General features: G+C 48.8%; 1 protein-coding gene across 1 annotated transcript in view; it reads right to left on the bottom strand.

Moving 5' to 3' along the window:
- sdr16c5b (short chain dehydrogenase/reductase family 16C, member 5b) overlaps positions 1–14,435 on the bottom strand; it is an 84,819-nt gene that overhangs the window by 58,567 nt on the left and 11,817 nt on the right. The window contains exons 2-3 of the mRNA XM_070875730.1: positions 12,065–12,196; positions 115–214 (exon numbers count right to left, since the gene is read on the bottom strand). Of these exons, the coding sequence (XP_070731831.1) occupies positions 115–214; positions 12,065–12,196 (232 nt within the window). The remainder of the gene's footprint in view (positions 1–114; positions 215–12,064; positions 12,197–14,435) is intronic.

The raw sequence follows: 14,435 nt of genomic DNA, 5'->3' as shown, positions 1-14,435 counted from the left end.
AATGTAGAAAACAGCAATTCAAAGTTTAAACATATCCTGCCTCGAAATATACCACACTTAATCTAAATATTATGAATACACAAATTCTCCAGAAACCACAGAAGTTATTCTTACCTGCCAATCCGTTGACTGGAAACAGTCCCGCCGAACTGGAAATGCTAACCAGATGGCCATGGTTGCTGGCAATCATTGCAGGAAGGAATGCTTTATAGGTCTGAAAACATTTAACCCTCAGAATTACTAAATGGACTGTAACCGATTGTTTTCACTAAAAATTACAATGTACCAAGTATTACTAAAGGTGGAAGAGAATATAACAGATATTTTTGAAAATTGTATTGACAATCCATTGTATTTTAGTATAACAAAACTTTCTAGATTATTTACATTAATCGCTGTTAAATGAAGGAAACCAAAACCAGTGAATATAACAAAGGAATAAAATCATGTGAAGTACAGAATGGGTCAGTGCATTATAGAAATCCACTAGAAACATGTACAAAACTGAAAAGCAGCTATTACAACACACAGGCATTTTGTCTGAGCGCTTAGCAAGCAGTATTCAATATGTACATGTATTTATCCTACAATACACTGCAGGTAAAATAATGTAACAAATCTAAAATTGTTCATGGGCCAGATTTATTACCATTTGTGCATTGATGCAAAGCATTTTAAGGTGCACAATGATGTAAAAGCAGAAATATAACTCAGAATTCAGGTCAGTAATCTGAATTTTCATAAGGCATTTGATAAGGTGCCACATAAGAGGTTGTTACACAAGATTAGGGCTCATGGGATTGGGGTTAATGGACCCAAATTTGGCCCACCCAAAATTTTCAGCGCACTCACCAGAGATGCGGCGACTCTGTAGGCTGAAAACAGCAGCAAAAAGATTTCCCCGGATTCTGGCCGCTTTGTTGACTCTCCAGGGGTTTGGCGCGGCATGGCCAGTCGATTGGGGGGACGGAGCTAGGGCTCTGCGTGAAAAACAGTGCCAGCAGCTGTCCGCATGCGCATTAGAGCGTTCGCACATGTGCAGTAGCTCCTGCCGATGATGATGATGATGATGATGATGATGCGTGCTGCAGCATGGGACCTGATGCGTCCCGCCCCTATCCCGGGCTGAATGGCCTGCCGCACAGTAACGAGAGAAGCCTGCCTTCTTCTAAAGCACTTGGTTCTTTTGTTGGCTGCCTGCATTATTGCCACTTTATGTCAATATTCTGCACACAATTTGAAGACTTGAGGACATTGCCATGCAACGGTTCAGGTAGAATTGTCTATTTTGAAATCCATCTTCAAAAGTTTGATCGGGGGGGGGGGGAAGTTTTGATCCGGGGGCGGGGGGTAGGGGAGCGTTTTGATCCTGGGAGGGGGGGTGGGGGGGGGAGGAATCATAACTCTGTAGCCAGTAATTTTAATGAGCTTACTCAAGACTTTCCTTAACCCTGTTAATGAAAATACTTTCCTGCATAAGAACATGAGGTACTTCTATTTTTTATTTGGATACTTTGAAAAAATTATGTAAATGTTTAGTCTCTTTACTTCTTTTACTTTTGTGGTTTAAGCTTCCATGAATGCTTCTGTTGTATAGTAAATTAACTTTACGAAGTTTGTCATATGATGTCCTGTATAGCGGTTTGATCCTATTCACATTCTTTAGTCAAGTCATTAAGTACCGACCTGTGCTGATTTCTTAATTCTCTGCAAGGGTTTTCTGGCCACATACGCTAGCCTAAGTTAGTTTGGAGTAACTGTTGGCTGTCCAAAGTGACCTAAATGGCCAAAACAGGTGTAGGTGGCTGGTTACGCCCCCTTTTGAAAAAAAACTAAACTAAATTTTAAAAAACCTAACTAACTCACTTATACTGGCGCAAATTGAATGTGCAAAATGGGTTTTTTTTTTAAAGATACTCCACAATAATTAAGTTGCTCCAAAAAAAAAACAGCAACTCCTGGGCAATTTTGAGCCCAGTATATTAGCATGGATTGAGGATTGGTTCACAGACATAAAACAGACAGTAGGAACAAATTGGTCATTTTCAGGTTAGCAGGTTGTAACGAGTGAAGTGCCGCAAGGATCAGTGCTTGAGCCTCAGCTATTTACAACTATATCAATGACTTAGATGAGGGGACTGAGTAGAATATATCCAATTTTGCAGACGATACAAAGCTAGGTGGGAAAGTAAGCTGTGAGGAGATCGCAAAGAGGCTGCAAAGGGATATAGACAGATTAAGTGATTGGGCAAGGAGCATAATGTGGGGAAATGTGAAATTATCCACATTGGTAGGAAGAATAGAAGTGCAGAATATTTTTTTTTTTAAAAAAAGGTGAGAAACTAGTAAATATTGATATTCAGAGGAATTTAGGTGTTCTTGTACACATATCACAGAAAATTAACATGACAATACAGCAAGCAATTAGGAAGGCAAATAATATGTTAGCCTTTACTGCAAGGGGGTTGGAGTATAATAAGGAAGTCGCTGCAATTAGGTAGAAAGATAGAAAATAGGTGCAGGAGTAGGACATTCGGCTCTTCGAGCCTGCACCGCCATTCAATGAGTTCATGGCTGAACATGCAACTTCAGTACCCCATTCCTGCTCTTCGCCATACCCCTTGATCCCCCTAGTAGTAAGGACTACATCTAACTCCTTTTTGAATATATTTAGTGAATTGGCCTCAACAACTTTCTGTGGTAGAGAATTCCACAGGTTCACCACTCTCTGGGTGAAGAAGTTTCTCCTCATCTCGGTCCTAAATGGCTTACCCCTTATCCTTAGACTGTGACCCCTGGTTCTGGACTTCCCCAACATTTTAACATTCTTCCTGCATCTAACCTGTCTAAACCCATCAGAATTTTAAACGTTTCTATGAGATCCCCTCTTATTCTTCTTAACTCCAGTGAATACAAGCCCAGTTGATCCAGTCTTTCTTGATATGTCAGTCCCGCCATCCCGGGAATCAGTCTGGTGAACCTTCGCTGCACTCCCTCAATAGCAAGAATGTCCTTCCTTAAGTTAGGAGACCAAAACTGTACACAATACTCCAGGTGTGGCCTCACCAAGGCCCTGTACAACTGTAGTAACACCTCCCCGCCCCTGTACTCAAATCCCCTCGCTATGAAGGCCAACATGCCATTTGCTTTCTTAACCGCCTGCTGTACCTGCATGCCAACCTTCAATGACTGATGTACCATGACACCCAGGTCTCGTTGCACCTTCCCTTTTCCTAATCTGTCACCATTCAGATAATAGTCTGTCTCTGTGTTTTTACCACAAAAGTGGATAACCTCACATTTATCCACATTATGGCCCTAAGTTTCCACATGATTTGCTCCTGATTTTTTAGGAGCAACTGGTGTAGAACGGAATATCTGAGAAATTGGAATTCTCGTCATTTAATTTACTCCAGTTCGAGTCAGTTAGAACAGTTTCACTTCGGAACAGAATTTTCTTTTCAAAAGGGGGCGTGTCCGGCCACTTACGCCTGTTTTCAAAGTTTCGGCAGTGAAAACTTACTCCAAACTAACTTCGAATGGAGTAAGTGAAGATTTTTGTACGCTCGAAAAAACCTTGTCTACACTTTAGAAAATCAGGCGTAGGTTACAAATCAGGCGAAGGGAATGGAGGGGGGGGGGGTTTAAAGGGAAGTTTACAAACATTAAACACTTCAGTTTTACAAATAAAGAGCCATCATCAATAATAAATGATAAATACATCAACAAATCAATCAAAAAAAAATTTCTCTTTACCGACTGCAGCACCGGGAGCCCTCCAACAGCGTGCTGGGATGCCCCCGCCCCCAGTGTGTCTCGCATTCTCTGTCTGTCAGTGTCTGTGTTTCGGGAAGGGAAGGAGACGGGGGGGGGAGGGGAAGGGAAGGAGACGGGGGGGGGAGGGGAAGGGAAGGAGACGGGGGGGGGGAGGGGAAGGGAAGGAGACGGGGGGGGGGGAGGGGAAGGGAAGGAGACGGGGGGGGGGGAGGGGAAGGGAAGGAGACGGGGGGGGGGGAGGGGAAGGGAAGGAGACGGGGGGGGGGGGAGGGGAAGGGAAGGAGACGGGGGGGGGGGAGGGGAAGGGAAGGAGACGGGGGGGGGGAGGGGAAGGGAAGGAGACGGGGGGGGGGAGGGGAAGGGAAGGAGACGGGGGGGGGGAGGGGAAGGGAAGGAGACGGGGGGGGGGAGGGGAAGGGAAGGAGACGGGGGGGGGAGGGGAAGGGAAGGAGACGGGGGGGGGGAGGGGAAGGGAAGGAGACGGGGGGGAGGGGAAGGGAAGGAGACGGGGGGGGAGGGGAAGGGAAGGAGACGGGGGGGGGGAGGGGAAGGGAAGGAGACGGGGGGGAGGGGAAGGGAAGGAGAGGGGGGGGGGAGGGGAAGGGAAGGAGACGGGGGGGGGGGGAGGGGAAGGGAAGGAGACGGGGGGGGGAGGGGAAGGGAAGGAGACGGGGGGGAGGGGAAGGGAAGGAGACGGGGGGGGAGGGGAAGGGAAGGAGACGGGGGGGGGAGGGGAAGGGAAGGAGACGGGGGGGGAGGGGAAGGGAAGGAGACGGGGGGGGAGGGGAAGGGAAGGAGACGGGGGGGGGAGGGGAAGGGAAGGAGACGGGGGGGGGGAGGGGAAGGGAAGGAGACGGGGGGGGGAGGGGAAGGGAAGGAGACGGGGGGGGAGGGGAAGGGAAGGAGACGGGGGGGGGAGGGGAAGGGAAGGAGACGGGGGGGGGAGGGGAAGGGAAGGAGACGGGGGGAGGGGAAGGGAAGGAGACGGGGGGGGGAGGGGAAGGGAAGGAGACGGGGGGAGAGGGGAAGGGAAGGAGACGGGGGGGAGGGGAAGGGAAGGAGACGGGGGGGAGGGGAAGGGAAGGAGACGGGGGGGGGAGGGGAAGGGAAGGAGACGGGGGGGGGAGGGGAAGGGAAGGAGACGGGGGGGGAGGGGAAGGGAAGGAGACGGGGGGGGGAGGGGAAGGAGACGGGGGGGGGAGGGGAAGGAGACGGGGGGGGGAGGGGAAGGAGACGGGGGGGGAGGGGAAGGAGACGGGGGGGGCGGGAAAGGAGAAGGGGGGGGCGGGAAAGGAGAAGGGGGGGGCGGGAAAGGAGAAGGGGGGGGCGGGAAAGGAGAAGGGGGGGGCGGGAAAGGAGAAGGGGGGGCGGGCGGGAAAGGAGAAGGGCGGGCGGGCGGGAATGGAGAAGGGCGGGCGGGAAAGGAGAAGGGCGGGCGGGCGGGAAAGGAGAAGGGCGGGCGGGCGGGAAAGGAGAAGGGCGGGCGGGAAAGGAGAAGGGCGGGCGGGCGGGAAAGGAGAAGGGCGGGCGGGCGGGAAAGGAGAAGGGCGGGCGGGCGGGAAAGGAGAAGGGCGGGCGGGCGGGAAAGGAGAAGGGCGGGCGGGCGGGAAAGGAGAAGGGCGGGCGGGCGGGAAAGGAGAAGGGCGGGCGGGCGGGAAAGGAGAAGGGCGGGCGGGCGGGAAAGGAGAAGGGCGGGCGGGCGGGAAAGGAGAAGGGCGGGCGGGCGGGAAAGGAGAAGGGCGGGCGGGCGGGAAAGGAGAAGGGCGGGCGGGCGGGAAAGGAGAAGGGCGGGCGGGCGGGAAAGGAGAAGGGCGGGCGGGAAAGGAGAAGGGCGGGCGGGAAAGGAGAAGGGGGGGGCGGGAAAGGAGAAGGGGGGGCGGGAAAGGAGAAGGGGGGGCGGGAAAGGAGAAGGGGGGGCGGGAAAGGAGAAGGGGGGGCGGGAAAGGAGAAGGGGGGGCGGGAAAGGAGAAGGGGGGGCGGGAAAGGAGAAGGGGGGGCGGGAAAGGAGAAGGGGGGGCGGGAAAGGAGAAGGGGGGGCGGGAAAGGAGAAGGGGGGGCGGGAAAGGAGAAGGGGGGGCGGGAAAGGAGAAGGGGGGGCGGGAAAGGAGAAGGGGGGGCGGGAAAGGAGAAGGGGGGGCGGGAAAGGAGAAGGGGGGGCGGGAAAGGAGAAGGGGGGGCGGGAAAGGAGAAGGGGGGGCGGGAAAGGAGAAGGGGGGGCGGGAAAGGAGAAGGGGGGGCGGGAAAGGAGAAGGGGGGGCGGGAAAGGAGAAGGGGGGGCGGGAAAGGAGAAGGGGGGGCGGGAAAGGAGAAGGGGGGGCGGGAAAGGAGAAGGGGGGGCGGGAAAGGAGAAGGGGGGGCGGGAAAGGAGAAGGGGGGCGGGAAAGGAGAAGGGGGGGCGGGAAAGGAGAAGGGGGGGCGGGAAAGGAGAAGGGGGGGCGGGAAAGGAGAAGGGGGGGCGGGAAAGGAGAAGGGGGGGCGGGAAAGGAGAAGGGGGGGCGGGAAAGGAGAAGGGGGGGCGGGAAAGGAGAAGGGGGGGCGGGAAAGGAGAAGGGGGGGCGGGAAAGGAGAAGGGGGGGCGGGAAAGGAGAAGGGGGGGCGGGAAAGGAGAAGGGGGGCGGGAAAGGAGAAGGGGGGGGCGGGAAAGGAGAAGGGGGGGGCGGGAAAGGGGAAGGGGGGGGCGGGAAAGGAGAAGGGGGGGCGGGAAAGGAGAAGGGGGGGCGGGAAAGGAGAAGGGGGGGCGGGAAAGGAGAAGGGCGAGGGAGGCTGAACGGGCTGGGCCCGAGACTTCGGGCAGGGCCCGTCCCCAGCACCAGATTTGCAGGTAGGTGGCGTTGGGTCGGGTCGGGGGGAGCGCGGGTCGGGGGAGTGGTGGGAGGGAGGTCGGTTCGGGTCGGGGGGAGGGAGGGAGAGGGAGGTCAGGTCGGATCCAGTCCGGGGGCGGGGGGTGGGAGCGGGAGTCGGGTCGGTGTCGGGTCCGGTGCGGGGGCGGGAGTCGGGTCGGGTCCAGTCCGGGGGGGTCGGTGTCGGGTCCGGTCCAGGGGCAGGACGGGGGGGGGGGGGTGATGCGGGGTCAGGTCCGTGTCGGGTCCGGTCCGGAGGCGGGAGGCGGGAGACGAGTCGGGTCGGGAGGAAGCATGAGCTGGCCGTGGGAGGAGCCTTATTCACGCAGCCCCAGTGAGGCCATTCGACCAGGGCTAGGGGAGGTGTGCTTCGGTACCTCCCACACAGTTTTGGGTGCCTGGAGCTACTGCACATGCGCGCCCACTGTAGCGCACATGTGCAGAGGTCCCGGCACTGTTTTCAGCGCAGGGACCTGGCTCCGCCCCCGACAGCTCCTACTGCGCTGCGCCGAGGGCCAGAGGACCTGCGGGAGCTGGAGAATCTGGAGGTTTTTTTTAGGCGCACTTTGTGACGCGAAAAACGGGCATCCAGGTCGGGACTGCGCAGTTCTAGGCGCGGCTCGAAACTTGGGCCCTATACTTCATCTGCCATGCATTTGCCCACTCACCGAACCTATCCAAGTCACTCTGCAGCCTCATAGCATCCTCCTCGCAGCTCACACTGCCACCCAACTTAGTGTCATCCGCAAATTTGGAGATACTACATTTAATCCCCTCGTCTAAATCATTAATGTACAATGTAAACAGCTGGGGCCCCAGCACAGAACCTTGCGGTACCCCACTAGTCACTGCCTGCCATTCTGAAAAGTCCCCATTTACTCCTACTCTTTGCTTCCTGTCTGACAACCAGTTCTCAATCCACATCAGCACACTACCCCCAATCCCATGTGCTTTAACTTTGCACATTAATCTCTTGTGTGGGACCTTGTCGAAAGCCTTCTGAAAGTCCAAATACACCACATCAACTGGTTCCCCCTTGTCCACTTGACTGGAAACATCCTCAAAAAATTCCAGAAGATCTGTCAAGCATGATTTCCCTTTCACAAATCCATGCTGACTTGGACCTATCATCTCACCTCTTTCCAAATGCGCTGCTATGACATCCTTAATAATTGATTCCATCATTTTACCCACTACCAATGTTAGGCTGACCGGTCTATAATTCCCTGTTTTCTCTCTCCCTTCTTTTTTTTTTAAAAAAGTGGGGTTACATTGGCTACCCTCCACTCCGTAGGAAATGATCCAGAGTCGATGGAATGTTGGAAAATGACTGTCAATGCATCCGCTATTTCCAAGGCCACCTCCTTAAGTACTCTGGGATGCAGACCATCAGGCCCTGGGGATTTATCGGCCTTCAATCCCATCAATTTTCCCAACACAATTTCCCAACTAATAAGGATTTCCCTCAGTTCCTCCTTCTTACTAGACCCTCTGACCCCTTTGGTGAGACCACATCTGGAGTACTGGGTATTGTTGTGGTCTCATTACCTAAAGAAGGAAATATTTGGCTTAGAGAGGGTGCAATGAATGTTCATTGGATTGATTCCTGGGATAAGAGGGCTGTCCTACGAGGAGATATTGAGTAGAATGGGCCTATATTCTCTGGACTGTAGAAGAATGAGAGATGATCTCATTGAAACATATAAAATGATTAGAGAGCTTGACAGGACAGGGTAGATGCTGAGAGGCATCTCAGCATCTACCCTGTCCTGTCCTGTCCTGTCAAGCCCTCTAATAATTTTACTGGACAGTCTAGAGCTAGGGGTCATAGTCTTGAATGGCTGACTCCTCATCCAGAGACTGAGATGAGGACAAATTTCTTCACTCAGAGGGTTGTGAATCTTTAGATAATTGTGTGTCAGAAGGTCATTAGTTTAAGCTAGGACATCAGCACATAATCTCGGGAGATTAGACCATTTTAGTTGTTTGTGAGCCTGCCTCTTGTATGAACAGAATCCTACTAATGCATGATGGGAACTTCTATACATGTTCAGATGTACCTGAAGCGAAGCCCAGACTTGAGAGGTAGAAGCTTTAAATAAAATAATTAAGCTACTGAGATGTAAAATAAAAGTGTATTATTGTGAAGACATAATTTTATATTGAACACCTCATTTGGTTCATTGGAGCACATTGAACAGATTAATGGCATGGGTGCTGGAACAAGAAACCTTGATGGGTTTCAAGCAGGCACTCAACAGGATTGTTAACAAATGGAATTCAGCATTACTGGAAATGTAACAAGTGAATACTGTGGATAGGTGGGCCAATTAGATTGAACGTCTTCTGCCTGAAACTGTTACTATGTAACTAAGGATACTGATATTGATAAGTCTGGAAAAAAATCTGTTCCCTCTTTCATTTGTTTCTCTCTCATCTCCTTCCTTCTCTTCCCTACTACATGTCTTTTTCGACAAGAGGCCCTAAGCCAGAGAGAGTATCTTTGACATAACATACAAATTACAATCCTGCATCCTTAATGGAATAATCCTACAAATCCCCTGGGAGGACAGGCGCACTAACATCAGCATCCTCGTCCAGGCCAACATCCCCAGCATTGAAGCACTGACCACACTCGATCAGCTCCGCTGGGCAGGCCACATAGTTCACACGCCAGACACGAGACTCCCAAAGCAAGTGCTCTACTCAGAACTCCTTCAAGGCAAACAAGCCAAAGATGGGCAGTGGAAATGTTACAAGGACACCCTCAAAGCCTCCCTGATAAAAATGCAACATCCCCACCGACACGTGGGAGTCCCTGGCCCAAGACCGCCCAAAGTGGAGGAAGTGCATCTGAGAGGGCGCTGAGCACCTCGAGTCTCAACATCGAGAGCATGCAGAAATCAAGCGCAGGCAGCGGAAAGAGTGTGCGGTAAACCAGTCCCACCCACCCCTTCCCTCAATAACTATCTGTCCCACCTGTGACAGAGTCTGTGGCTCTCATATTGGACTGTTTAGCCACCAAAGAACTCACTTCAGGAGTGGAAGCAAGTCGATTCCGAGGGACTGCCTATGATGATGATGAATTTGCTTGGAGTGCCAATTCCAAAATGGTTGTCCCAAAGTTAAGGAATGAGCAGGCAAATTAAATTGATTTGTTAAAATTAGCTGATAAGAATATTTTTTAAACTTCCAGCTTGTCAAGTCCTGGTGTTGAAATTGCTAAGTTTTTAGCTGTTCAAATTGTGCTGTGACAAGTCTTTAACTATCACTTGTCCCTTCTTTGTTATTTGGGAATAACAACAGGAACTACTGCGTTCTGTAATTTTAACAAGTGGCAAATTCTTAGGAAAATCACAGGCCATTGATATTTAATGTCAAGTATTACAGAAAATCACAGGAAGAACTACAAACAATCAGTCACGTTTTATGGTAACTAAAGTATATTTTGCCATATTTTTATACAAATACCAAGAGGTTTGTGTATTGTGGGCTTCCTTAGTTTCCACAGTTGGGCTGTTTTTGAAGAATCAGTTGGTTATGGAGTTTACTGATGTCTACAGCCTGCAGACATCAACACATTTGCAGTGGATGTTTGCATTCTGTTGTGTAGTGGCCACTGTGTCTGGGACCTGGGAAGGGATAATGGAGATGCTATTATATACTGGGTGGTCCAATCGTTTTCTGTCTTGCGAGAGTGCTTGATAGTGAAGAGACTCAGCAGTCCAACACGAGTTTAAAAGCAGTTTTAACTGTCAGAGCCACAGTACCTACGGAGTCCTGAGGTTTGTGCTCACTGGAGAGGGGGAGCACTGCTGGGGGAAAGACGTGGAAGTGGGAAACATGTGCCATCAATGTCCATACCCGTCACGAGAGTCATAAACTACGCGTTGTTTTATTCCTTACCAGCAGATAAACTATTTCGGTTGACAAGTTTTTTGAAACTGAATGTTTTATGTAAATAACCCTCAGCTCAGTCATCCGTGGTTCTGTGTTGATACCGAAAGGGAAGGCTACTGTAGGAGATCCATGTTTGATAGTGTGCGGGGGGCAGGGGAAAAGAGAGGTGAACTAAAAAGGGCCTCAAGCTCTCATAACAAATCTAAGGCCGTGACTGTGCCCGTTAAGGGAAACATAACTGATGCATGAATTAACCCTTTCATTTGAAGACATAGATACCTTGGTGCAGTCACTTCTGCCTATTACTATGCCAGGGCCAGAATGAGCTTTCAATATTGACAGAGAAAGGGAAAGTCATGGTCCTTTCATCTGACAACATGGTAACAAAAGGTCTGGAGAAGACATTATCAGTGCAGGTATTGCATTCCTTTTTGGTGATTTATACATTGGGAGAAAAGAAGGATAAAACTAATTGGAATTGAGGGTTTAATAAGAAAAAACATTGCCAATAATAGTTTCCAAGATATATTTGTTTAATTGACATCTTTAAAACTTATCAGTGTTGCTAAATTTGTCACTATGATTGGTCAGTTCACATGAAGTGGGATTTTCCAATTGTGTAAGACATCTAATGTCAAAGGTTGCTCATCGAAATTCAGAATATTTTCAAAGGAGGTTGGAGGGCAGGATGTGTTAAGAATGTAAAGAAGTGGTTTTGGAAGCCAGAAAGAAGTTTTCAGAAAGATGAGAGTTGGTTTAGATCCAAGTAGATATATAATTGCTTCAGTGCAGTATCAAATCAGATTTTAAAAATGCTTCGAGTGTGATGGCAGTGAGAATGTGGATTTCCATGCACAAACAGCCAGCAGCATAACTGGAGCCTCAGTTGCATAGGTTCAGAGGTGAAAATGGCTGATACAAACTCAAGGATCTCTGTAGCTTTCCATGATGTTCCCTCTGATTCAACACCAATGATTTGAAACTTGTTTGTAGGAAAGGGATGAAATCTGGTGACCCATATCCTGCAATCTGGTAATCCTTTCCTTCTCCTTTAAAATTGCATACACATTTAAGCTGAGTCTTGTTAGACAAACCAAATTTGTTACAAAACCATCTTTATCAATCCGGCCAAAGATAAAATAAAATGCAAAGAATGCTTGCTTTTCTAATCTTACATTTTATTGAAACCCTCTGAAATGGGCTATATAAGATTGCTGAGCTCTGGTTAAAATCATCCAAAACTTCACTACTGAAGCACTGAAGCCCTAAGTGGAGGAAGTGCATCCGGGAGGGTGCTGAGCACCTCGAGTCTCATCGCCAAGGGCATGCAGAAATCAAGCGTAGGCAGCAGAAAGAGCGTGCGGCAAACCTGTCCCACCTACCCTTTCCCTCAACAACTATCTGTCCCACTTGTGACAGGGACTGTGATTCTCGTATTGGACTGTTCAGCCACCTAAGGACGCATTTTAAGAGTGCAAGCAAGTCTTCCTCGATTCCGAGGGACTGCCTATGATGATGATGATGATGAACAGCAATGGAGTGCTTACCCAAAAATGTGCAAGAGTGTTCACCTCTATCGTTTTCTCCATCAAGGCATCCGGTGAATCAATGAATTTCTTTCCAGTAACAATACCTGCATTGTTTATCAGAATACTGACATCTCCAACCTCCCTTTTCACCTACCAAAAAAAGAAACTTGTTAAATACCAACAGATATCCCAAACTCTTTACCTTCAAGGAATTTACATAAAAGTGCATTTTTCTATATTTACGAGAATTATTCCATTGTTTCTTTTCAAATGATGCTCTGTTTAACTCATTTACATTCTAGTTTATGAAGTGGTTAGTGCGTTAATTATACTTCCAATTACATTATTATCTTTTACACTTACCAGCCCTTCTTCAGCAGATCATCTTGGATTCAGGATATCTAATCAATCATTAGACATCAGCAATAAGTTAAACATCTGAATTAGATAAAAATGAAACATTTGATTGCTGAAATATGACTTCCAGTCCACATTGATCAAAACTGGTATTGGGAGGAAAGCTACAACTAAGAGGCTAATGATGTTTAGAGTTGGCATTAATCGTCCAAATTCATTCACCAAGAGCAAGCTTTGTCAGGATGTTTCTCTCCAATTGAATGCAGCTGCCAAGAATCATTACATGAGGGAGAGGTCAGAAAAACGTACAGCGACATCAAGAAAACCACCAAAAAAGATTAAATTTGAAGCTATAAGGAGGGTTTGGAATCTTTGAACAATGTATCAAAAGCTTCACTATACACACATAAAGATCCACCTAACATATAGAACATAAATCACAAAGCAACACCAGGATCTGTTAACAGAAATGTAAACTAATATATGAATGCAGGCATCATTTGTGATTTGATAGAGATTGTCAGACAATAATTATCTTTACTGCTGGGAGTATAGTGATATTTTTCTTCCTGCCAAAGACAAAGCTGGGCTGCAGTAAAAAGAACTACAAACAGCACATCTTGCACCATAAATTACAGATACCACCAACATAGAGACTGTGGTACACAAACAGTTTAGTGTTCTGCTACAACATGAGCATTTACCTAGTGTAAAGGGCAGGGAAGTGAATTGGAATAATCTGCTTTAGCACAGAGTCACATAAGAACATAAGAAATAGGAACAGGAGTAGGCCATACGGCCCCTCGAGCCTGGTCCGCCATTCAATAATTTCACGGCTGATCTGATCATGGACTCAGCTCCACTTCCCCGCCCGTTCCCCATGACCCCTTATCGTTTAAGAAACTGTCTATTTCTGTCTTAAATTTATTCAATGTCCCAGCTTCCACAACTCTCTGAGGCAGCGAATTCCAGAGATTTACAATCCTCAGAAGAAATTTCTCCTCATCTCTGTTTTAAATGGACGGCCCCTTATTCTAAGATTGTGCCCTCTAGTTCTAGTCTCCCCCATCAGTGGAAACATCCTCTCTGCATTCACCTTGTCAAGCCCCCTCATAATCTTATACGTTTCAATAAGATTACCTCTCATTCTTCAGAATTCCAATGAGAAGAGGCCCAACCTACTCAACCTTTCCTCATAAGTCAACCCCCTCAACCTAGTGAACCTTCTCTGAACTGCCTCCAAAGCAAACATATCTTTTCGTAAATATGGAAACCAAAACTGCACGCAGTATTCCAGGTATGGCCTCACCAACACCTTATATAGTTGTAGTAAGACTTCCTTGCTTTTATACTCCATCCCCTTTGCAATAAAGTTCAAGACTGACCTATCAAGAAAGACTGGATCAACTGGGCTTGTATTCACTGGAGTTCAGAAGAATGAGAGGGGACCTCATAGAAACATATAAAATTCTGACGGGGTTAGACAGGTTAGATGCAGGAAGAATGTTCCCAATGTTGGGGAAGTCCAGAACCAGGGGTCACAGTCTAAGGATAAGGGGTAAGCCATTTAGGACCGAGATGCGGAGGAACTTCTTCACCCAGAGAGTGGTGAACCTGTGGAATTCTCTACCACAGAAAGTTGTTGAGGCCAATTCACTAAATATATTCAAAAAGGAGTTAGATGAGGTCCTTACTTCTAGGGGGATCAAGGGGTATGGCGAGAAAGCAGGAATGGGGTACTGAAGTTGAATGTTCAGCCATGAACTCATTGAATGGCGGTGCAGGCTAGAAGGGCCGAATGGCCTACTCCTGCACCTATTTTCTATGTTTCTATGTTTCTATACCATTGGCATTCCTGATCACTTGCTGTACCTGCATACTATCTTTTTGTGTTTCATGCACAAGTATCCCCAGGTCCCACTGTATTGCAGCACTTTGCAATCTTTCTCCATTTAAATAATAACTTGCTCTTTGAAGCGCGCTCTGTGGAGGATCAGGCGGACATACAAGTACCATAGGGAACCACTTGGTT

The sequence above is a fragment of the Pristiophorus japonicus genome, chromosome 1, assembly GCF_044704955.1.
Source record: "Pristiophorus japonicus isolate sPriJap1 chromosome 1, sPriJap1.hap1, whole genome shotgun sequence".
In the NCBI taxonomy this organism is placed as follows: domain Eukaryota; kingdom Metazoa; phylum Chordata; class Chondrichthyes; family Pristiophoridae; genus Pristiophorus; species Pristiophorus japonicus.
Note: the sequence above shows the minus strand (reverse complement) of the source record. Positions and strands in the feature narration are given on the sequence as shown.